The sequence below is a fragment of the Phoxinus phoxinus genome (genome assembly GCF_949152265.1).
Source record: "Phoxinus phoxinus genome assembly, chromosome: 5".
Classification (NCBI taxonomy): domain Eukaryota; kingdom Metazoa; phylum Chordata; class Actinopteri; order Cypriniformes; family Leuciscidae; genus Phoxinus; species Phoxinus phoxinus.
The window spans coordinates 1504832-1528761 of NC_136880.1; the positions used below are offsets into that span (position 1 = coordinate 1504832).

The 23930-nt window shown below is 41.7% G+C and overlaps 1 protein-coding gene across 2 annotated transcripts in view; it reads left to right on the plus strand.

Moving 5' to 3' along the window:
- pth1r (parathyroid hormone 1 receptor) overlaps window positions 1-23930 on the plus strand; it is a 123075-nt gene that overhangs the window by 62965 nt on the left and 36180 nt on the right. For both annotated transcript variants that reach the window (XM_079611751.1, XM_079611752.1), the window contains exon 3: window positions 17206-17316. In XM_079611751.1, the coding sequence (XP_079467877.1) occupies window positions 17206-17316 (111 nt within the window). The remainder of the gene's footprint in view (window positions 1-17205; window positions 17317-23930) is intronic.

The window sequence follows — 23930 nt, forward strand, 5'->3', positions numbered from 1 at the left end:
CCTGTACCCTGTTTAATTCTCACCTGTACCCTGTTTTATTCTCACCTGTACCCTGTTTTATTCTCACCTGTACCCTGTTTTATTCTCACCTGTACCCTGTTTTATTCTCACCTGTACCCTGTTTTATTCTCACCTGTACCCTGTGTCATTCTCACCTGTACCCTGTGTCATTCTCACCTGTACCCTGTTTTATTCTCACCTGTACCCTGTGTCATTCTCACCTGTACCCTGTTTTATTCTCACCTGTACCCTGTGTCATTCTCACCTGTACCCTGTGTCATTCTCACCTGTACCCTGTTTTATTCTCACCTGTACCCTGTTTTATTCTCACCTGTACCCTGTTTTATTCTCACCTGTACCCTGTTTTATTCTCACCTGTACCCTGTTTTATTCTCACCTGTACCCTGTGTCATTCTCACCTGTACCCTGTGTCATTCTCACCTGTACCCTGTTTTATTCTCACCTGTACCCTGTTTTATTCTCACCTGTACCCTGTTTTATTCTCACCTGTACCCTGTGTCATTCTCACCTGTACCCTGTTTTATTCTCACCTGTACCCTGTGTCATTTTCACCTGTACCCTGTTTTATTCTCACCTGTACCCTGTTTTATTCTCACCTGTACCCTGTTTTATTCTCACCTGTACCCTGTGTCATTCTCACCTGTACCCTGTTTTATTCTCACCTGTACCCTGTTTTATTCTCACCTGTACCCTGTTTTATTCTCACCTGTACCCTGTTTTATTCTCACCTGTACCCTGTTTTATTCTCACCTGTACCCTGTGTCATTCTCACCTGTACCCTGTGTCATTCTCAGCTGTACCCTGTTTTATTCTCACCTGTACCCTGTGTCATTCTCAGCTGTACCCTGTGTCATTCTCACCTGTACCCTGTTTTATTCTCACCTGTACCCTGTTTTATTCTCACCTGTACCCTGTTTTATTCTCACCTGTACCCTGTGTCATTCTCACCTGTACCCTGTGTCATTCTCAGCTGTACCCTGTTTTATTCTCACCTGTACCCTGTGTCATTCTCAGCTGTACCCTGTGTCATTCTCACCTGTACCCTGTTTTATTCTCACCTGTACCCTGTGTCATTCTCACCTGTACCCTGTGTCATTCTCAGCTGTACCCTGTTTTATTCTCACCTGTACCCTGTGTCATTCTCAGCTGTACCCTGTTTTATTCTCACCTGTACCCTGTTTTATTCTCACCTGTACCCTGTTTTATTCTCACCTGTACCCTGTGTCATTCTCACCTGTACCCTGTGTCATTCTCACCTGTACCCTGTTTTATTCTCACCTGTACCCTGTGTCATTCTCACCTGTACCCTGTTTTATTCTCACCTGTACCCTGTTTTATTCTCACCTGTACCCTGTTTTATTCTCACCTGTACCCTGTGTCATTCTCACCTGTACCCTGTTTTATTCTCACCTGTACCCTGTTTTATTCTCACCTGTACCCTGTTTTATTCTCACCTGTACCCTGTGTCATTCTCACCTGTACCCTGTTTTATTCTCACCTGTACCCTGTTTTATTCTCACCTGTACCCTGTGTCATTCTCACCTGTACCCTGTGTCATTCTCACCTGTACCCTGTTTTATTCTCACCTGTACCCTGTTTCATTCTCACCTGTACCCTGTGTCATTCTCACCTGTACCCTGTGTCATTCTCACCTGTACCCTGTGTCATTCTCACCTGTACCCTGTTTTATTCTCACCTGTACCCTGTTTTATTCTCACCTGTACCCTGTGTCATTCTCACCTGTACCCTGTTTCATTCTCACCTATACCCTGTTTTATTCTCACCTGTACCCTGTTTTATTCTCACCTGTACCCTGTTTTATTCTCACCTGTACCCTGTGTCATTCTCACCTGTACCCTGTTTTATTCTCACCTATACCCTGTTTCATTCTCACCTGTACCCTGTTTCATTCTCACCTGTACCCTGTTTTATTCTCACCTGTACCCTGTGTCATTCTCACCTGTACCCTGTTTTATTCTCACCTATACCCTGTTTCATTCTCACCTGTACCCTGTTTTATTCTCACCTGTACCCTGTTTTATTCTCACCTGTACCCTGTGTCATTCTCACCTGTACCCTGTTTCATTCTCACCTATACCCTGTTTTATTCTCACCTGTACCCTGTTTTATTCTCACCTGTACCCTGTTTTATTCTCACCTGTACCCTGTGTCATTCTCACCTGTACCCTGTTTCATTCTCACCTGGACCCTGTTTTATTCTCACCTGTACCCTGTTTCATTCTCACCTGTACCCTGTTTTATTCTCACCTGTACCCTGTTTTATTCTCACCTGTACCCTGTTTTATTCTCACCTGTACCCTGTGTCATTCTCACCTGTACCCTGTTTCATTCTCACCTATACCCTGTTTTATTCTCACCTGTACCCTGTTTTATTCTCACCTGTACCCTGTTTTATTCTCACCTGTACCCTGTGTCATTCTCACCTGTACCCTGTTTCATTCTCACCTGTACCCTGTTTTATTCTCACCTGTACCCTGTTTCATTCTCACCTGTACCCTGTTTTATTCTCACCTGTACCCTGTTTTATTCTCACCTGTACCCTGTTTTATTCTCACCTGTACCCTGTGTCATTCTCACCTGTACCCTGTTTTATTCTCACCTGTACCCTGTTTTATTCTCACCTGTACCCTGTGTCATTCTCACCTGTACCCTGTTTCATTCTCACCTATACCCTGTTTTATTCTCACCTGTACCCTGTTTTATTCTCACCTGTACCCTGTTTTATTCTCACCTGTACCCTGTTTTATTCTCACCTGTACCCTGTGTCATTCTCACCTGTACCCTGTGTCATTCTCACCTGTATCCTGTTTTATTCTCACCTGTACCCTGTGTCATTCTCACCTGTACCCTGTTTCATTCTCACCTGTACCCTGTTTCATTCTCACCTGTACCCTGTTTTATTCTCACCTGTACCCTGTTTTATTCTCACCTGTACCCTGTTTTATTCTCACCTGTACCCTGTTTCATTCTCACCTGTACCCTGTTTTATTCTCACCTGTACCCTGTTTTATTCTCACCTGTACCCTGTTTTATTCTCACCTGTACCCTGTTTTATTCTCACCTGTACCCTGTGTCATTCTCACCTGTACCCTGTTTTATTCTCACCTGTACCCTGTGTCATTCTCACCTGTACCCTGTTTAATTCTCACCTGTACCCTGTTTTATTCTCACCTGTACCCTGTTTTATTCTCACCTGTACCCTGTGTCATTCTCACCTGTACCCTGTTTAATTCTCACCTGTACCCTGTTTTATTCTCACCTGTACCCTGTTTTATTCTCACCTGTACCCTGTTTTATTCTCACCTGTACCCTGTTTTATTCTCACCTGTACCCTGTTTTATTCTCACCTGTACCCTGTGTCATTCTCACCTGTACCCTGTGTCATTCTCACCTGTACCCTGTTTTATTCTCACCTGTACCCTGTGTCATTCTCACCTGTACCCTGTTTTATTCTCACCTGTACCCTGTGTCATTCTCACCTGTACCCTGTGTCATTCTCACCTGTACCCTGTTTTATTCTCACCTGTACCCTGTTTTATTCTCACCTGTACCCTGTTTTATTCTCACCTGTACCCTGTTTTATTCTCACCTGTACCCTGTTTTATTCTCACCTGTACCCTGTGTCATTCTCACCTGTACCCTGTGTCATTCTCACCTGTACCCTGTTTTATTCTCACCTGTACCCTGTTTTATTCTCACCTGTACCCTGTTTTATTCTCACCTGTACCCTGTGTCATTCTCACCTGTACCCTGTTTTATTCTCACCTGTACCCTGTGTCATTCTCACCTGTACCCTGTTTTATTCTCACCTGTACCCTGTTTTATTCTCACCTGTACCCTGTTTTATTCTCACCTGTACCCTGTGTCATTCTCACCTGTACCCTGTTTTATTCTCACCTGTACCCTGTTTTATTCTCACCTGTACCCTGTTTTATTCTCACCTGTACCCTGTTTTATTCTCACCTGTACCCTGTTTTATTCTCACCTGTACCCTGTGTCATTCTCACCTGTACCCTGTGTCATTCTCAGCTGTACCCTGTTTTATTCTCACCTGTACCCTGTGTCATTCTCAGCTGTACCCTGTGTCATTCTCACCTGTACCCTGTTTTATTCTCACCTGTACCCTGTTTTATTCTCACCTGTACCCTGTTTTATTCTCACCTGTACCCTGTGTCATTCTCACCTGTACCCTGTGTCATTCTCAGCTGTACCCTGTTTTATTCTCACCTGTACCCTGTGTCATTCTCAGCTGTACCCTGTGTCATTCTCACCTGTACCCTGTTTTATTCTCACCTGTACCCTGTGTCATTCTCACCTGTACCCTGTGTCATTCTCAGCTGTACCCTGTTTTATTCTCACCTGTACCCTGTGTCATTCTCAGCTGTACCCTGTTTTATTCTCACCTGTACCCTGTTTTATTCTCACCTGTACCCTGTTTTATTCTCACCTGTACCCTGTGTCATTCTCACCTGTACCCTGTGTCATTCTCACCTGTACCCTGTTTTATTCTCACCTGTACCCTGTGTCATTCTCACCTGTACCCTGTTTTATTCTCACCTGTACCCTGTTTTATTCTCACCTGTACCCTGTTTTATTCTCACCTGTACCCTGTGTCATTCTCACCTGTACCCTGTGTCATTCTCACCTGTACCCTGTTTTATTCTCACCTGTACCCTGTTTTATTCTCACCTGTACCCTGTGTCATTCTCACCTGTACCCTGTTTTATTCTCACCTGTACCCTGTTTTATTCTCACCTGTACCCTGTGTCATTCTCACCTGTACCCTGTGTCATTCTCACCTGTACCCTGTTTTATTCTCACCTGTACCCTGTTTCATTCTCACCTGTACCCTGTGTCATTCTCACCTGTACCCTGTGTCATTCTCACCTGTACCCTGTGTCATTCTCACCTGTACCCTGTTTTATTCTCACCTGTACCCTGTTTTATTCTCACCTGTACCCTGTGTCATTCTCACCTGTACCCTGTTTTATTCTCACCTGTACCCTGTGTCATTCTCACCTGTACCCTGTTTCATTCTCACCTGTACCCTGTTTTATTCTCACCTGTACCCTGTTTTATTCTCACCTGTACCCTGTGTCATTCTCACCTGTACCCTGTTTTATTCTCACCTGTACCCTGTTTCATTCTCACCTGTACCCTGTTTTATTCTCACCTGTACCCTGTTTCATTCTCACCTGTACCCTGTGTCATTCTCACCTGTACCCTGTGTCATTCTCACCTGTACCCTGTGTCATTCTCACCTGTACCCTGTTTTATTCTCACCTGTACCCTGTTTTATTCTCACCTGTACCCTGTGTCATTCTCACCTGTACCCTGTGTCATTCTCACCTGTACCCTGTTTTATTCTCACCTGTACCCTGTTTCATTCTCACCTGTACCCTGTGTCATTCTCACCTGTACCCTGTGTCATTCTCACCTGTACCCTGTTCATTGATCGCCTGCCTCTCTTTCTTCAGTTTATTGTTCTGCGCTGAATATTGAAGTCAATGGTATATGTTGTAGTGGTGTATCGCCCTTTGTTTCTATTAAAGCTTCTTGGCTATTCGATCATTCTGTCACTCATCTCACTTTTGGAAAAGTTACACCTGACAATGATGGATTATTTAAATGCTAATGAAACAGAAGTGAAGGTTATACGGCAGCCGGGACTGTGTTTAATGGCAGTCGAGTCCTGTTGAGTCTCGAGCTTAATGGCAGTCGAGTCCTGTTGAGTCTCGAGTTTAATGGCAGTCGAGTCCTGTTGAGTCTCGAGTTTAATGGCAGTCGAGTCCTGTTGAGTCTCGAGTTGGTCCAGCAGCAGAGGCTTGTCGTGAGGGCTTCAGGAGGCAGTCGATGGTCCAATATCTCCTATTAGAGGCCACTGATCTCAGCGCTGATGCTAAGCAGAGATCTGGCACTCGATGACTTCTCGTTCAGATGCAGTCGACGTGAGCTTGTCTGAGCTCCGTCACACGTAATGCCCCCCGACATCTCTTTCGTGTCACTGCCAAGATGGACAACTGTGCTCTTTTCACTCTCTCAAAACCATTTCCAGTGTTTCATTCTACTTTGGTTTGCAGATTACTTTCGAAATAGGAAATGATGAATAACAGACAGGAATAATTATAATATACAGTGGGGTCCAGAAGTCTGAGGCTATTTAGTGTGTTTCAAGGCTTGGCAGAGAGTGATCCCGGTTTCGAACTAACTGCAGTTTTGTGATTAGCAGGTCATGTCTCCAGAGATGCGTCATACTGTGGTGCTTGAGCGGCGAGTTACGGGAAACACACACCTGAAATCTGAGTTTGTCCCCTGTTTTGGACCAGTACTGAAACAATTACCTTGAATTTCTTAGAATTATGATACATAAACCTTTGGAATTATTACCACCTTTTGCTTTAGTAAGCTGGCAGAAACGCACACGCTGCCCTCGATGAGTTGAGAAGGTTCAGTGAACCAATCTTTGCTTGTCTTGGTTGTTGATCTACAAATAATGTCTTGTAGTCTCCTTGTGGTAAATACTTGTATCCCTTAAATCTCATCTTTGATCACCAAAATGGCACATTTAAAGTTTTTCCTTGAAAAGTAATGTCTTCATGCCTTAAAATATCTTGAATGTAACTCGACACCCTTGCCTCATTTAGTATGCGTGGTTCTATGAATATGCAAATGAGCCCCGCCTCCACTCACTCACTCAGAGATCCACTGGTTGACGATCACACGTTGATCTGATTGGTCAAGGTAGTGTGTGACGTCAGAAACACCAGCGATTTCACACCGTGTGTTTGAGACTGTCTTTGGTTCACTGCAGTTTTAAGCAGAAAATACTCAGCAATGCTGTCCACTTATGAACTTACACATGGTTTGTCTTAAAGCAGATTAATAACATAGACACATAAACAACATTAAAAGCTAAATTTTCACCACAGGGAGACTTTAAATCATATATAGGGCTAGTTTATTTCATAATTCTTTGTTTTACATTTTTCAAATACCTAAAATCTGTTTATGTTCAGTCTTAATTTTTTCTAACATGGTCTCAGACTCCATTGGACATTATGTAATACAGATTTAACAACTGAAGTATTGAGCATCTTAGCGGTATATAACAGTTTTTTCTTTAAGCTTATCTACATTTACATGCAACCAAACCCAATAGTTAATAATTGTATTGATGGTTCAGCCTTCATGTAAACCCCTCATCGATCTGATTAAGCTCAACTCAATGAGTGCACACCGTCCGTCATCTTGTGGACACAGGCTATTTACACGATCGACTGGACGAGCGGACAAACAGCAGTGTGGCAACTAATATCAGCTCTGAAAGGTGTTTATTACAAATGAAAATCTATAATAAACTATTTGAAAAGTGAAAAAAAAACCGGGACTATTAGGGTGTTGAATATGCCCTATAACTGAAATTTGATGTAGAAATCAGACACACTTGTATCATTAAGCCGGTTATATTAATTATATACACTTACGTGCAATAGTATCTGCCTCTACCAGTCAAAAGTTTCGGATCAGTGAGATTTTATGTTTTTAAAAGAAGTCTCTTCTGCTCACCAAGCCTGCATTTATGTGATTAAACATACCAAAAATAATACAATATAAAATAACTGTTTTCTATGTGAATATATAGTAGCGTGTAATTTATTCCTGTGATCAAAGCTGAATTTTCATCATCATTACTCCAGTCTTCAGTGTCACATGATCCTTCAGAAATCAGTGTAATATGATGATCTGATGCTCAAGAAACAGTTATGATTATTATTAATGTTGAAAACAGTAATTTACATTTTTATTTTAGGATAATTTGATTAATAGAAAGTTCAGAAGAACAGCATTTATCTGAAATAAAATATTTTGTAACATTAGAATTGTCATTACTGTCACTTTTGATCAATTTAATGCATCCTTGCTGAATAACAGTATTGATTAATTGTAATTATTTCCCCCAAAAAATAAAATAAAAATTCTTAGTGACCCAAACTTTTGAACGGTAGTGCTTAATGTTACAAAAGCTTATATTTCAGATAAATGCTGTTCTTTTGAACTTTCATTCATCAAATTATCATAAAATAAAAATGTAAATAACTGTTTTCAACATTGATAATAATCATAAATGTTTCTTGATCATCAAATCCTCATATTATACTGATTTCTGAAGGATCATGTGACACTGAAGACTGGAGTAATGATGCTGGAAACTCAGCTTTGATCACAGGAATAAATTACACTTTACTGTATATTCATATAGAAAACAGAAATAATAATATTTCACAATATTACTGTTTTTTTTTTTGTATTTTTAATCAAATAAATGCATCCTTGGTGAGCAGAAGAGACATCTTTTTTTAAAACATTACAAATCTTACCAATCCAAAGCTTGTGATGCTAGTGTATATAAACACCATCTCTCAGCATTTGCAGTTAGTGCAGATAGTCTCTGCTTATTCAACAATACCGTATACGCACACACAGTAAATATAGCTTTAGAAATCCTGATGTTTGTTCAGGATGTTGGTTGTTGCATCCCGAGAATAGATCTCAGCTCCTCTGGCTGTAAGTTTCATGCAGTCAGTGAATAGCAGAGGTCAAGTGCACTGTTCAGCTGACACACAGAAGCGGCCTCCTCCGATCTCCTGGCTGGTGTGCTGGACACCGTCTCTGCTCCTGGCCCCGTGTTGAGTCACGTCTGACCTGTTTACCTGATGACTCCGCGCTCTTTCTGGTGGCTGTTTCCTGACCCCGTTCGGAAGGGTGCACACGTCTTCCTGATCACAGAGCGGCAGGAGAAGCCAGCGACGCACAACACACTCCTCAAGTGCTGAGAACACAACTCACTGCTGCTGCTGCAATGCATTTTTCATTTGGGTCAACGGTGGGACAATGCTTTTTTTTTAAGTTCGATTTTTTTTTTTAAATCAAGCGCTTTAGGGCTTTTAACTGTACTCGTAAAAAGATAGTATGAACCAAGTCTGTAAGCAGAGATGAAAAAGAGCATTTTCAGGCGTCTTACCATTGAAATATAGTGTTTTTAACATGTGTAACTGGTATTGTCACCTATGGCCCAGTCCTAACGGTGTGCATGCCTCTCTCGTGAAGCTCATTGACGTGCTTGAGGTTTTGTTTAGGAATTATAGGCTTCTGGGTAATCTTTTCAAATGACCCTGTTATAACCATCCAAATACCACACAGTTAGATATGTGTTGATAAATATTGACCTTTAGGGAGTCCAGAGAACTAGAGTAAAAATTACAATCACGAACACTGCAATATATAAAACAATTTACGTGCATGAAAAACATTAACTTTGAAATTTGACCTTTGCGTGACAAGGCAAGATTAGTTCAGGTCCGTGAAAAAACATCAACATTTTTACCTTGGAAAATATATTTGAAAGCTATTTTGAAGAGAATGATGAAGATGTGTGTGTTCACACTGAAGGTGTGAGCGGTGCACTCGTGATGTGAAGCCCTGCAGTACGAGCTCGAAGCACAACACGAAACGGCACGGTGGCTTCAGCACATGTGCTTTATGTCACGTTTGCTCCTGTTAGCACTGCCACCGGTGTAGTGTAGGGCTGTGTGTGTGTGTGTGTGTGTGTGTGCACTGCCACCGGTGTCGTGTAGGGACATTACTGTCAAATGTGACATTTCAGTTCTGAACTGCAGCAATACAACAACCTACGTAATACAACTGTGTGTGTGTGTGTGTGTGTGTGTGCGCACCATCAAACGCATCACTGCGACTCTACATAACACAAGCTGTTTGCAAATTTTCTTTCCCTTTTTGTCTCTAACTCGAATTTTACACTAACTGTCTTTCTCTCCGTCGCCGTCAAAGCAATTCTCACTGTTCTCTTGCTTTTGTGAGGTATTGCCAAAGACAGTTCTGGCCCTAGCACAATAAATGCGTGTCAAAGCACATTAAGGAGATTTCCTACAGTAAAAACAAGTCTATTCTCAAGGCTTCATCATCCAAACGGCTGGCCGCTACATCGCTAGGTGTGAGGAAAGACACGGCGATTGATTCAGCGACGTCCCTGACCGTGTCTTCGCGAGACCACCCCTGACGTCTCTATACTGCCGTTCACGTGGCGTCTCCGCCAGCCGCTGAGACACTATTATTAGAGCCTTGCATCGGCTGTTTGCTCAGCAAAGAGTTCGCTGAGTCGCTTTATCTATTCTAGTCCAGGCTGGAGGTGGAGGAGCCGACCTCAACTCAAGGCCAAGCTTTTATTTGTTATTATTGCACGTTTGTGCTTCGGTTAAGACCAAGTCTCCATGGCGGGGCATGAACAAGGTTCCCATTGAGAGAGACACTGAGGTTTCAGCCGGGTCGCACAGCGCCGGGATGTGGCTTCTCGAGCCTGAGACTCTCTGGCCTGTGTGTGAAAATAGCCTGACGCTCAAACCCTGCGGTCGGGTGTAAAATAACACCACCAGATTGCTATAAAAGCTTTCATATATCAAAACCCCGGCACAATTCAGGCCAGCCGCTCTGAATCTCATGTGAGAAGGGGGCAAGAAGATAAATATTATCCAGAAACCCCAAATGACATCACCAATAGCCACAACCTCCTCAGATACGGTTATAGCTTCCTCGTAACCTTGGGTTTTGGGAAATGATATGCGTGGTGTTTCTGTGTGGAGCTGCATCTGAAGCCGGAGGGCTATTGGAGGTCGTCTGCGGCCCAATGCGCTATATGCAAGATGGAAACCTCCACATTTGGCTATTGTTATGCTGGAAATGTGAAACACACATGGCGCACTCCCTCCAGGACAAGCGTCCTGCAGAACAGGCCTGTTGTTTAAAATTAGCCTGTAATTACATTTGCAAAAATTGACAAGCTGGTCTCCAGGCATATAAAATGTGCTCCATCATACGCTTTGATTTTCCCTCTGAAAATCTTTAATTACAGGCGTAGGAAAATAATGGATCCGCAGTAAAGCCATACGCCGAGATTTATCCTCAACTAGTTATTTGTGGCAAGTTGGGGGCAGCTGGTTTCAATAACAGCGACTGCAAGCAAAGCCAGAAATACAAGTGCTGCCAAGAAAATGTGGGGGGAAAAAACCAAGAAGGCATTTCTGCCATTTCTGTGAGGAGAGAGGAACCAAGAGTGAGATGAGTCCGAACTGAAGCTTTATTCACAATACATATCTAGTTCTGTTACCAAACTCTAGATGGCGCAGGCTAATCGGTCCTTAAGCAATCTGCTAGCTATGACATCATTTACGAGGCGCCACAAGCTGATTGGTCTCTGTTGCATCTGCAGCCAATGAGCAACTGTAAATAATGTGGTTCGGTGTTGGCTGTTGACAAGTCTGAAGTTTAACATCATTATTCCAAATCACAAAACGTTGCGTGGTCTGCATTTATCAGTTCCTAAATGAAGCATGAATCATGTTTGATATTTAACAAGCTGTGCATGATGCCACGAGTTAATTAATGAGTTAAATAATTAACCATATGAGCAAACTAGCGGCAATATATGAGAGTTTCCTGTAGCTCAAACAGTAGAGCGTTGGCGATCGCAATGGCAAGCTCGTGGGTTCGATTCCCAGGGAAAGCAAGAACTGATAAGAATGTAATGTAGTACTGAACTAATTTTGTATCTAAAAATGGTCAAATCTAAATGAACTTTTACTTAAGTCAAAATTACTATTCAACATCACTGAGTTCACCTAAATACATTAATTCATACCAACATTAATGTTGTATGTGTTAAATCAAGTAGAAGTAGCTCTTTAAAGTAACAGTTGCATGTTTCCTCTTCACACTGAGCTGCAGAAAGACAACTAAGCACTGCTTGCACGAGAACACGCTGAAAGTGAATGAACAGGCATGTCATGAGCTTAGTAAGATGTTCATCTGCACGTATCCGCGTGTCTAATGCTAAGTATCAGATAATGAATGCTTTGCATACAGTGCTTTGTTTTTTCAGTAAGCAGTGTCGTGCAGGAATAATCCTAATGGAGAATATTAAGTAATGTGTAGAGTGAAAAGATCCAAGTTTGAGTTTAAAGTTAGTTCCTCAGAAATGCAAATGGAGCTTTCTCATGCAGATTGAGTATAACTAAACTGTTATGAATGGTAATATTGTGTTTTTGTGAACTTGTTAAGAGAAGACAATGAATTAATTCTTGCTATTAGAATCTGTATGTATTCACGTGTTGAACTGATTAATTATATGCGTGCATAGCTTTCATGAAAGAGTGTCTTTTCAGGAAACATTGGCGTCACCTTGTTCTGGTAGGAACATTTACATCTCTTAAATATTCATGATGAACCCTAAAACTATTGCAACTGCAATTATTATAAGTGATTTATGACAGCAAAGCAGCAGCAAGCATGTAAACAATGACATAAGGGCGTCCAGTAAGGCCGGCGCTGTAAAGTTTGCTAGCTTTGATGCATAGAAAGACATAAACTTCTTTTGTAATAATTTAAGCTAGGCATGTGAAGAAGAGCCAAGCAAGGGTTGACCTATATCAAGGACAGGCAAGGGTCGTACATAAGTGTCCAGTTCGCACAGGCAAAGCCCAGGGTCATACCCAGGTGGGACAGTCCAAAGTGTGTGCAGCCTTGCCTTTACCAGAGCTCGGGATCCTACACACAACACAACAGCTAATATCAAAACGCATTTAAAGCTCTGTGTGATCTTCAGTCATTCAGACTCATTCAGGATTTTGTCATTGATGTATTTCCAGATGTTTCGGTTCTTTGTCAAACATGGCCATTTTTCATTCTTGCATTCAAGAACAGACGTTGATATACTGTAGGTGGTCTAGATGTAAGCTTGATTTCCCCAGCGGTGAATGAGTGAGGCGTTGTTTGTAGAGCAGGAACAGAAGCTGCTTTGAGCTCCCGGTGTCGCTTTGGCCTGACGTGGGAACTTCTAGCACGTCGTAAAACAAAGACAATGGGGATGATAAAAGTGTGCTGTGTATTTTTAAGCAACTGAAAGAGATTTATATGCTCCAGTTTTAAAGATGGTGTCATATGTGCTAAAGATGATATTGACGCTCGGGTAAAGTGAAAATCCATTAAACTTGTGATTCCAAAAAAGAGCAAACATGAAAATGGGGTGATAAACGAGGCTAATTACTTTATATTATTAGCTTTTGTTTAGCATTTTAGATGAGTTCAACATTTGATCAATAATAAATGATATGAACCGCTCACCCTCCAACATTACTGTAAGTCTGTCACATGACCAAAATGGATAGAAGTGGGGCGAAGAACAGAAAAATAATACTTTTTTATCACTGTAAGTCTTGAAGTTAATTAAAGGGGTGGTTTACTGCTTTTTTTCTTTGCATGATTGTATTTATGGGGTGCAATATAACATGTCTTCGTTTTTTTTTTTTTTTTTTTTAAGCCTTATTTTTCATAAATTTCACCTTTATTGTAAGCTGATTTCTCCTCTGTCATTTGAACGACCGGTTGACTTCCTGATTCTATGAAACCACTCCCTCAGAAACAGGCATGGGCTCAGATTGGTTAGTTGGGCCGGTGCGTTGTAATTGGCTAAACTGCGCAGTGCACGTTGTCCGGAAACTTCACGCCCATCACCTTTACGGGCGAAAGTTGCATGTGCTCCGGTCAAATGTAAATAATGGTTTCTATACTGCCGTACAGTTTGAGCCAGAATCAGTCCCAGAAAGCGGCAATGAAGAGAGTCAAGCAGAACCTCCCCAAACACGGCTGTTACAAAACGTTTCTGAATGGTAAATTTTTTTTATTATTATTATTCTATTCTACAATTATTATATAATAATTTCGATACGCTGTTACTTGAAAATGCCACTGCTGAAACTTGTTAGCTTTTGAGATACGGGTTTCTCCTGATTAAACATTTAATATAACTGAATAAATGATTGAGTAACACCGCAGCTGAAGTTTGCTGTTGCGATTACATTTTTTTTTTTTTTTTTAACTTTATACACATTTGTCTTACACACAAAATAGCATCAAACTAACTGGCTAGTGGCTACTATAAACAAACAGCTTTGGCATTGGTTTACGTACTTCATCAAATCGAAAAATTACTTCATAAAGTATAAATACATTTACAAAATTTGTACATAACTACAAATTGCAGGTTCAAAATGTTTGTACGCGTTTGTCATAGACACACGAAATAGCATAATTAAGTGGCTATAACGCGAGCGCTGGCATTTGTTTACGTCCCTGATAAAACTAAAACATTACGTTACGTCTGAAATTATACATGCAAAGTTAAAATTATTAAGTCTTACTTACAGGTTGTGGCCCAACAACGACTGCCTCTGGGTTTAAAGTTGGAACTGCTTCATGTTTTAGAAACAGACAGTTTCTTGTTTAATCCGGCATTGAATTCGTGGAGATTCTGGAAGCTGTCTTCCGTAAAATGCGCAGCACAGAGAGCTACGATTACTTTTCAGGAACATAATAAAACAGAAATTGTAGCCATTGTTGACGAACTACAGCGTCCATAGGAAGCCCGAACACCGAAGACATGACAGCTGGGTGAAAATAACACACTTTAGACGGCATGGCTACAGCTCTCCACTATAATTCTTCCTCTTCCACAACGCCGCAGAAATATGGCCACGCCCCATTTTTTCCATATTCCGGAGGGAGGGTTGATGTAAATGTATGGGTTAGCTACGTATAAAACCCGGGAAGTATCTCGTTGTAGTCCCATTCGAGTCGTTTTTGTAGTCATTAAACTTCCTGATTTTTAAAAGACGCTATCTCTGCTTACGTTGAACTTTCAGCGCAGCAACTTTGCAGATACTGTTCATGCACCAACAGCAACATTACACACTATTTAAAATGAAAAAAGTGAAATCGCAATCAACCACCCCTTTAACATTGTGCATCCTTATGGACATTTTGGTCTTTTTCAGGTGTTTTTTTTTTTTTTATCGCTTTGCCTGTGTTAATGGCAACTGCATAACATTTGGCACAGGTGTGTATTTTTATTGGAATTTTACTATTTCACCCCCATTTCCTTTACAAAATAAATTTTCCACTTGTAACACAAAATAGTTCCTCTCAGCGCCTTTTGGACAAAAATGTCTGCATTGAAACCTGTTAATACTGCAATTTTTAATCCCAGGGCCATTTAACTATACAATTATGCAATCTTTGTTAAGAGGCTTTCATTTTGTTGGCAAGGCTTCAAAATTTAAAAATTTGACCAGATGGTGCCATTTTCTCAGGTTTGGCCTATGAAGCAACTACTCGCTTTATTCCTGTTATCTGCTTCGGCATATTATAGAGCCAATTGGATAAATTAAGCAACGATAATTGTGTGGGTGTGTTGGTATGAAACTGAGGAGATTGTGTTAAAAAGGTTAACTGAGCCTGCCACCACCATTTTTGCCTCAGTACGGACAAGCACATGATGATGCTACTGGCTGCACGGATATATATATATATATACAGGTGAAACTCCAAAAATTAGAATACATGTATCGTGCAAAAGTTCATTTATTTCAGTAATTCAACTTAAAAAGTGAAACTAATATATTATATAGACTCATTACATGAAAATTTTCAGGACTCACAACCGCATTTTCGGTGAAGCCTACGTGCTGTGAGATAAGAGTATGCTAAAATTATGACATTATATACATACGTTTGAAGACAAAAGATCAAGGAAAAATGAATGACCCCTGTATACATGAAGTGTATCCTTCTGTATTTTTACCTTTTCCTTCTTTAATTTCATCTCATTAAAAAGCCCATTAGCATTACAACTGATTTATGTAACTATAGTTTATATACTTTTAACTAAATTTTAGGTCCTCATCTAACAGAGTCTTAAGCATTAAATTTCAGGGTTTGAATGCAAAATGTTACATTTCAAAATGCAAGACCGTCCAACTTAACATTAAATACAGTATCTTTAAAGTCCCCCTGTAGTGTAAATCCAGCTTTTAATGTTGTTTATGTGTGTATGTGGTGTTTTTAATCTGTTCATAAGTGGACAGCATTGCTGAGTATTTTCTGCTTAAAACTGCAGTGAACCAAAGACAGTCTTGAAAACACGGTTTGAAATCGCTGGTGTTTCTGACGTCACACACTACCTTGTAACCAATCAGTAAGTGAGTGGAGGCAGATCTCATTTGCATATTCATAGAACCGGGTATACTAAATGAGGCATGGGTGTCGAGTTACATTCAAGATACATACAATGATTGACTACAGGGGGACTTTAACTAATATACACTTACATAATATAATTAAAATGTACTTATTGTGCACTTAAATTTTTTTGATTCAGATTTGCTGCTATATTGAAGTTGGGATATGGTCTAATATGATTATTACATATCTAAGTAGATATAATGTCAGGTAACCCCGTTGTTACACGTCACATGTACAGTAGTTACTGTAGTAATCACATGCAACTAACCCTAAGTACATGTAGTTAATTAATATTACTCAGTACTTAAATCTAATGCTCTTTAACAAAGAGACCTTACAATGAATTGTAACCAAAATGACTGAATGTATAATGCAATAACATGCACAAATGAAATGAGTATAGTGTAGGACTGCTGAAGACAGATGAATCATGGTCATGTTGTGTGCAAGGCGTTTCACTCCTGAAAGTCTCTAAGGCCCTGTTTACACCTGATATTAAGATGCGGTTTTGTTGATGTGATCACAAGTGGACGATGCTAAATAGCTTTTATCGTCTAGTGTGGTCAAACTTAGCTGCATTTTACCAAAACATTACATTTCATTATCCTTCTCATCTGCTTCATTTTCACTCGTAATCCGCATAGCATGGGTTTGTGCATCAGATTACTGAAGTAAAAAAGTCATTTAGGGTGGACTTCAGTCTACAAAAGTGCATGCATGTAAAGGGCAGACAAGATAGCAGTGCATTGAACGAAAGACAGCGGTTCATTGTCACAGTGTTTGACACTTGAGCAGATAAAGTATTAAGATTGTCCAATGTCCACTCCTCTATAACTCAGTGTTCAGGTAGTGGAAGAGGTCATTGGTGTATTTCTCTCCTCTATAACTCAGTGTTCAGGTAGTAGAGGAGGTCATTGGTGTGTTTCTCTCCTCTATAACTCAGTGTTCAGGTAGTGTTGGTGTATTGCTGGAGTTGTTCAGTTCATCTAAATGTCAATCCTCTCTGTGTTGTAGAGGGTTTCTGCTCGCCGGAGTGGGATGGCATCGTGTGCTGGCCCGAGGGTCTTCCTGGAAGGATGGTGTCCACTGCCTGCCCGGAGTACATCTTTGATTTCAACCACAAAGGTGAGCCTGCAGCCACTGACCTGTGCTTAACTGACACACGTCCGAACCACACGACACTCCCATGACAATAACAGAAGACCTCCAGAGTCTGTGCTCTTCTCCTCTCACAGAACGCTCACAACTCTAGTCACGTCTTCCGGACAAACATTCCCAAATATGTCCATATTATACTCCAGAGGCGCGACTTCATAAATATTTTCATAAATTCATAATTTAAATATATTGTGTACCTGGACGGTGAGCTGAGAACTAGCGGCGTGAATCCTCACTTTATTACATTTACATTTATTCTTTTAGCAGAAAGTGCCAAATAAATAATGTCAGAAAATAATGGTAACACTTTACAATAAGGTATTAGTTAACATTATGTATTAACTAACATGACCTAATCATGAGGCATCTATTTGTTACTGTATTTGTGAATCTCTGTTAATGTTAGTTAATAAAATCCAGCTGTTCATTGTTTGTTCATGTTAGTTCGCAGTACATTAACTAATTAGCGGAATCCGATGTGCTTTTCTCCTCCTAAGAACGCTCACAACTCTTCCAGACTAACATTCCCAAATATGTCCATATATTTTACACTCAAGGCACGTTTTCATAAAGCGAATATATTGTGTACCTGGACGGTGAAGTGAGAACTAGCGATGTGAATCCTAACTTCAATACATTTACATTTATTCTTTCAGCAGAAAGTGCCAAAGTGACAAATAAATAAGAATAACATCAGCAAATAGTCTGAGGGAGAAAGCAATATAAAGCGTGCAGGTTTCCAGAGTTTCCCTGAGCAGAGTCGTGTTATTATTCAGCAGTGACTCAATCAGACTTCTGTCTGGTCAAATCTGGTGCCGGATTTACTCTGAGACCCTTTCCACTCAGAAACTGCAATATCAAAGAAACATACTGGATTAAACATGACATTTCGAAGTAGAAAAATAGTCGTTTCTTGCTAAACATTCTACAATCTTTATTTTATGTACAACACATGTTCATTCACAGTGTAGGGCTGTCGGTAAGTTCTTGCGTTTCTTGAATCAGTTCACACTCTTTGTTTCGTCATTTCTGAAATCTGATTCAGAGATGTTAACATCATCACTCACATCCCTGTGATGTTTTCATGATTTTATCATTACATATTTGTACATGAAAGCTGTTTATCAGCATGTGATGTTGTTTAGATATTATGGTAACACTTTACAATACGGTTCATTAGTTAACATTAGTTATTGTATTAAGGACTAACAATGAGCAATACATTTAAACAGTATTTATTCATCTTTGTTAATGTTAGTTAATAAAATCCAGCTGTGCATTGTTTGTTCATGTTAGTTCACAGTACATTTCCCAATGTTAACAAATACAACCTTTGATATTAATAATGTATTAGTAAATGTTGAAATTAATATGAACAAAGATTAATAAATGCTGAAGAAATATTGTTCATTCTTAGTTCATGTTAACTAATGAACCTTATTGTAAAGCATTACCGATAGTATTAATGACAGTGATCACAAATCTTTATTTTTTGCGTTCTTTCAGTGGAAAACTACGTGCACAACATGCCATGAATGTTTAGAACTAGATTTGTATTTTATGTCATTTGCATTAAGGGGACCTATTATGTTCTTCTACCTTTTTAACTTTAGTTAGTTTGTAATGTTGCTGTTTGATCATAAACAACATCTGCAAAGTTACAACGCTCAAAGTTCAGAGCAAAGGGAGATATTTGCTTTTAAAGAAATAGTTTTTAAGGACTACAACAAACGGCTGGTAGGAACGTTCCGGGTTACTTGACTGTAACCTTGTTCCCTGAAAAAGCGGAACGAGATGCTGTGCTGCTTAGCGCATTGGGGAACGTCTTTAATCGTGACCTGCTGTGAATATAGTGTGTAAACACGTCGATGGAATCGACCGGAAGTAATATAGCCTCGGTCGGTGACGTCATCGGCGCGCACCCGCGACGCGAGGCTATAATTAGATGAGCCGCAGGTGCATCGTCAGGATATTTTGTCTGAAGAGCAGTCCTGGGACATCATCAGCACGGCAAAGTAGCGCAGCATCTCGTTCCGCTTTTTCAGGGAACAGGGTTACAGTTAAGTAACCCGGAACGTTCCCTTTCAAAAGCTACAATCGATGCTGTGCTGCTTAGCGCATTGGGAACGAGAATACCCACGCCGCCGTGCTTGAAGGTGTCTGGACTCCTTACGGTTGTGTAGGTGTGCTCACAAGAAACGCAGGAAAGCCCTAGACATTAGCTTGCGATGTCGACTCAAGGACGTGAGAGCCCGGAGTGGTATGAACATCCAAACTATAAAATCTTATGAATGTGTGCGGAGAGGACCAGCCTGCCGCATCACAAACAAACTGCAAGGGGGCACCTCTTGCCAAGGCAGCAGAGGAGGCGACCCCTCTGGTGGAGTGAGCCCTTAGACCCGTTGGCGAAGCTTGGCCGCGCGCCTCATAGGCAAGAGCAATAGCATCCCTGACCCAATGTGACATGGTCTGTTTAGTGGCGGTGGCAGCACCCCTGTGGCTGCCCCCATAACAAACGAATAGTTGCTCTGACTTACGTCACTGGCTAGTGCGGTGGACGTAGGCCTGAAGAGCACGGACTGGACACAGTCTGTGAGATCTCTCCTGCTCCGGCGTTATGAACGGTGGAGGGCAGAAGGCCTCAAGAGTGACCGGATGTATAGCCGAGAATGGTACCTTAGGCAGGTAATCAGGATGAGGATGCAAAATCACTTTCACCATTCCTGGGGCAAAGTCTAAGCAGGGTGGCGATATTGACAGAGCCTGCATGTCCCCGATTCTTTTTAGAGAGGTTATAGCCATAAGAAAAAACATCTTTATGGTCAGAAGTTTATCAGACGCTGACTCTAGAGGTTAAAAAGGGGGGTCTCAACCAGACCCTCTAGGACTATTGCTAAGTCCCACGAAGGGATCTTTGGTTCTTACGGGAGGCCTCAGTCATCTGGCCCCAATATTGAAGCGAGCGAGCAGAGGATGTCTCCCGAGTGGCACCCCGTCAACCAAGGCGTGGCAAGCCAAAGAAGAGGCGAAGAGGTCCACCTCCGCTTCATAAAATCTGGTCCAGATCTGTTTTACTACATCTGGGTGGAATTTCCACTCCCCCATTGGTAATTTCTGTCCGGACAGTAAATTTGCTCCCACATTCAGATGCCCTGGAAATGTACACTGCCCTGAGTGACAGGAACTTTTCCGGGGCCCAGAGAAAATCTGCCTCACTAGTCTGTACAGATTGCGTGAGCGTAGACCTCCCTGGTGATTTAAGTAAGAGGCTGCAGCTCTAGCACTAGGACATGACAGCCTCTCAACTGAGGGAGAAAGTATTTCAGGGCCAGAAATACATATTCCATCAACTTGAGGCAATTGATTTGCTAGTCAAGATGATGCCTCCCCAAACCCTTGGGCTGGACTATCACTTAAGACCGCTACCCAGCCCGACAGGCAGGCGTCTGTCGTTAGCATTATGCGACGTGAAGACGCACCAAGAGTGGGACCCAAGGTGAGGGACCGGGGTCTGAACCACGTAGACAGGGAACGAAGCTACAGCGCGTAACCCTTACCATAAACATGGATTTTAGAAAGTACACGAAGCGTTCAGCGCGTGACTTAACATAAACATGGATTTTTAGAAAGGACTCAAAGCACCCAACGCGTGCTCTTGCCTCTATTTGCCCTTGGGGAATTTGAGCCACAACTGAAGTGGTCTCATGTGCAAAAGGCCCAGAGGGATCCCTGTGGACGCAGCTGCCATGAGACCTATCCTGACCTAGCCAGATGTTGCTTTAGGGTGTTTAAAAATGGTCTTGACACGCGGGGGACAGTTGTGCCCCCGATGGTGACAGAGTCCCATTTAAACCCCAAGCACGTTGGAGAGTGAACGCTCTTCTTAGCGTTGCAACTCAACCCCATAGAGAGAAGCGTGGATCGATATTGATGTCGAAAGCGCAAGCTCCTGAGACTGTGCCAGTATCAGTCAATCGTCTATGTAACATGGCTAGGTCGAATGGAAGGACCCGATATTGGTAGGCTTCGCCCCCAAAAGCATTTCTATGTGAAAATATGCGTCTTTAAGATCGACCGTGAAGATCCAATCGTGATGTTGAATTTGCAACACGATCTACTTGATAGTTAGCATCTTGAACTTGAGCGTTCTGACGGAACGGTTCAAGCCTCAAAGACCTAAAAACAGACGCAGTCCCCCATTTCTTTCTTGTGACAGCAGATGCGCATACTTCTGTTTTATGGTAGTGGGAACACACCGTTAAAACGAGGAGGGCAACATATTCCTTTTACTGTCTTTAGGACACAAAAAGAGATACTCGGCAGTAGCTTTCACACTGCCAAAGTCTCTTTAAAGGGTACCAAATTTAATACTTCGAATTGGGGGAATGTTAAATGTTCTGTGTCCTGGGCGATAACAGGAAACAACAGAACCTTCAACATTTCGCTGGACACCGCTACCCCCTGAATCACCAAAGGTGGCAGGGATGTAACAGTGGTTTCGTGAGGGTGTCAGGTAGGAGCTGATTGATGTATTTTACATGCCCTATCCCGAAGGGGCACACCCCCACAGACCTGGGACAAAAAACTCAGGATTTCTGTCTCTGGGATATTATGAGGCTGCTGAGCGCGACAAACCGGTCCCCAGTCATTACGAGGGGGAACGCAACTCGCCACACTCGCTTTTGAGCCCTCTTTTTCTTTTTTCTTTTTTTAAATCAGATCAGCCTGGTACGCCTGCAACACTGCCATAGTGTGCAGAGCAGCACCAGTCTGACCCCCACCAGCTTGGATGTCATTATACACGGCTTGGTGGGGAGTGCTGACTCCTTAAATGACGATGAGCCACAGAGAAGAGATAGCCAGCGAGCGTCTCTTCGGACTGGCGCATCATCGTATGCACATGCCCCATGATAGTCTAATAAATTGACATCAAGGGCACAAAGAATAAGGTTTTCCCCATGCACGAGTTAACGTCATGGAGATCCTCAAGGAGGACAGTCAAGCTGTAATCTGGCCACTGCACGAGTCACCAACTCGAGTAACCTCTTACACGCTTTATCATAACGAGAGAAGTGCTCGGAGTCAGTACCCTCAAAGTCCATCATAATATATATATATTTTAGATGGCTTTTACAATATTTAATCCCTCAGAATTAAATGTGGCCAAAGAACAGCAGACAATAAATTATACAAGCATTTGATATATTGCATTGAATATCTGATTTCTCATCATCATTCAATTCATCAGCAATAAACACAGCCAAATATCAATCAGACACGGTCTGGATGACAGGCTGTATTTAAATCTTTCATAAGATCAGCCTGGTATGCATGTAGTGTACAGCGCAGTACCAGCCTGACCCGCTGAAAATGCATGTGATAATACGATCCCAGGGGAGAGAACGCTCGCGCGCGTCTCTCCAATCTGAGACAGCATCATATAATCGCGTGCCTTTGCACCCGCGATAGTCGAATTGGTCGACGTCGAGGGCACAAAGACACGTCATGTATAAATATATATATTATATTTACATCTTTATTTATAATCTTTGAGTGTCTTTTTGTTGTGATCAGTGTAGTCTGGCCACTGCACGAACGATCGCCCCGAGCAGTTCTCCTTTTATTATCACGGGAGGAACGCTCGTAGACGGCAAACTCACGAGATTAAATGTCCTCTGCCCGAGCCGAAGAAGCGCCGAGGCACGCTTCGGTAGTCAGGCAAAAGGACATCGCGATCTGGAGAGAGAGCAAGTGAAAAGGACGCACCCGTCTCTCGCTTCTCAGCCAGATCGACACGAGAGCCCCACAATCGCATTGTGGGTGACACCCCTTTGAAATAAGCAAAGCGAACCCGAAGCACTTTAACTGTGAACATTCCACTGTGCTCGAATTCACCATGCTCAAACGCAAGGGCAGCTGCTCTTTCCCAAACCAACAAAGCAGTAAGCGTGTGTATCCAGTTCTGACATAGGACGAGAACATGGAGGGACACAGCGCTTGCTCCGTTGACACATTTCTCTTTCTCTTTTTACTTTTTCTAAACTCCTTTTTAGATCGTAGAGAGATGAGAAAGAGAAAATCTGCACACTGTCAGTAGCCGCGTTTCCATTACAGATTTGCGCAAATGTTTTGCGCTATTATCTAAATATCGATAAAAAACTATTGCGAAATGACGGCGTTTCCATTAACCGATGTTATGCGAAAACGTCCTTTTTTCTCTCGCGATAAAGTCATTCCAAAAATCACGGCAGCGGACGTTGGTTTATATAATCTCACAGCCACCGCATTAGACATTATTATTATTAATGGAAGGAGACGTACGTGTTATCCAAGCATTAATGGCAGGGAAAGACCCTTATATTCCAAACGAAATATAAGGAGTTTCTGGGTGTTTCACCCTCATTTCTGCGCTGAGGTTTTGATTGTGGCATTTCTTTGAAGTTTAGAATCCAGTATTCCTATAGGCTAATTATTGTTTATTTTATGAATTTAATAAAGAACTCTGTCTCCTATTCCAAACGATCCATGTAGGCTGCTTTTGTGTCCATTCGTTTTTTCCTTTTTAAACCCGTAATTGAAAA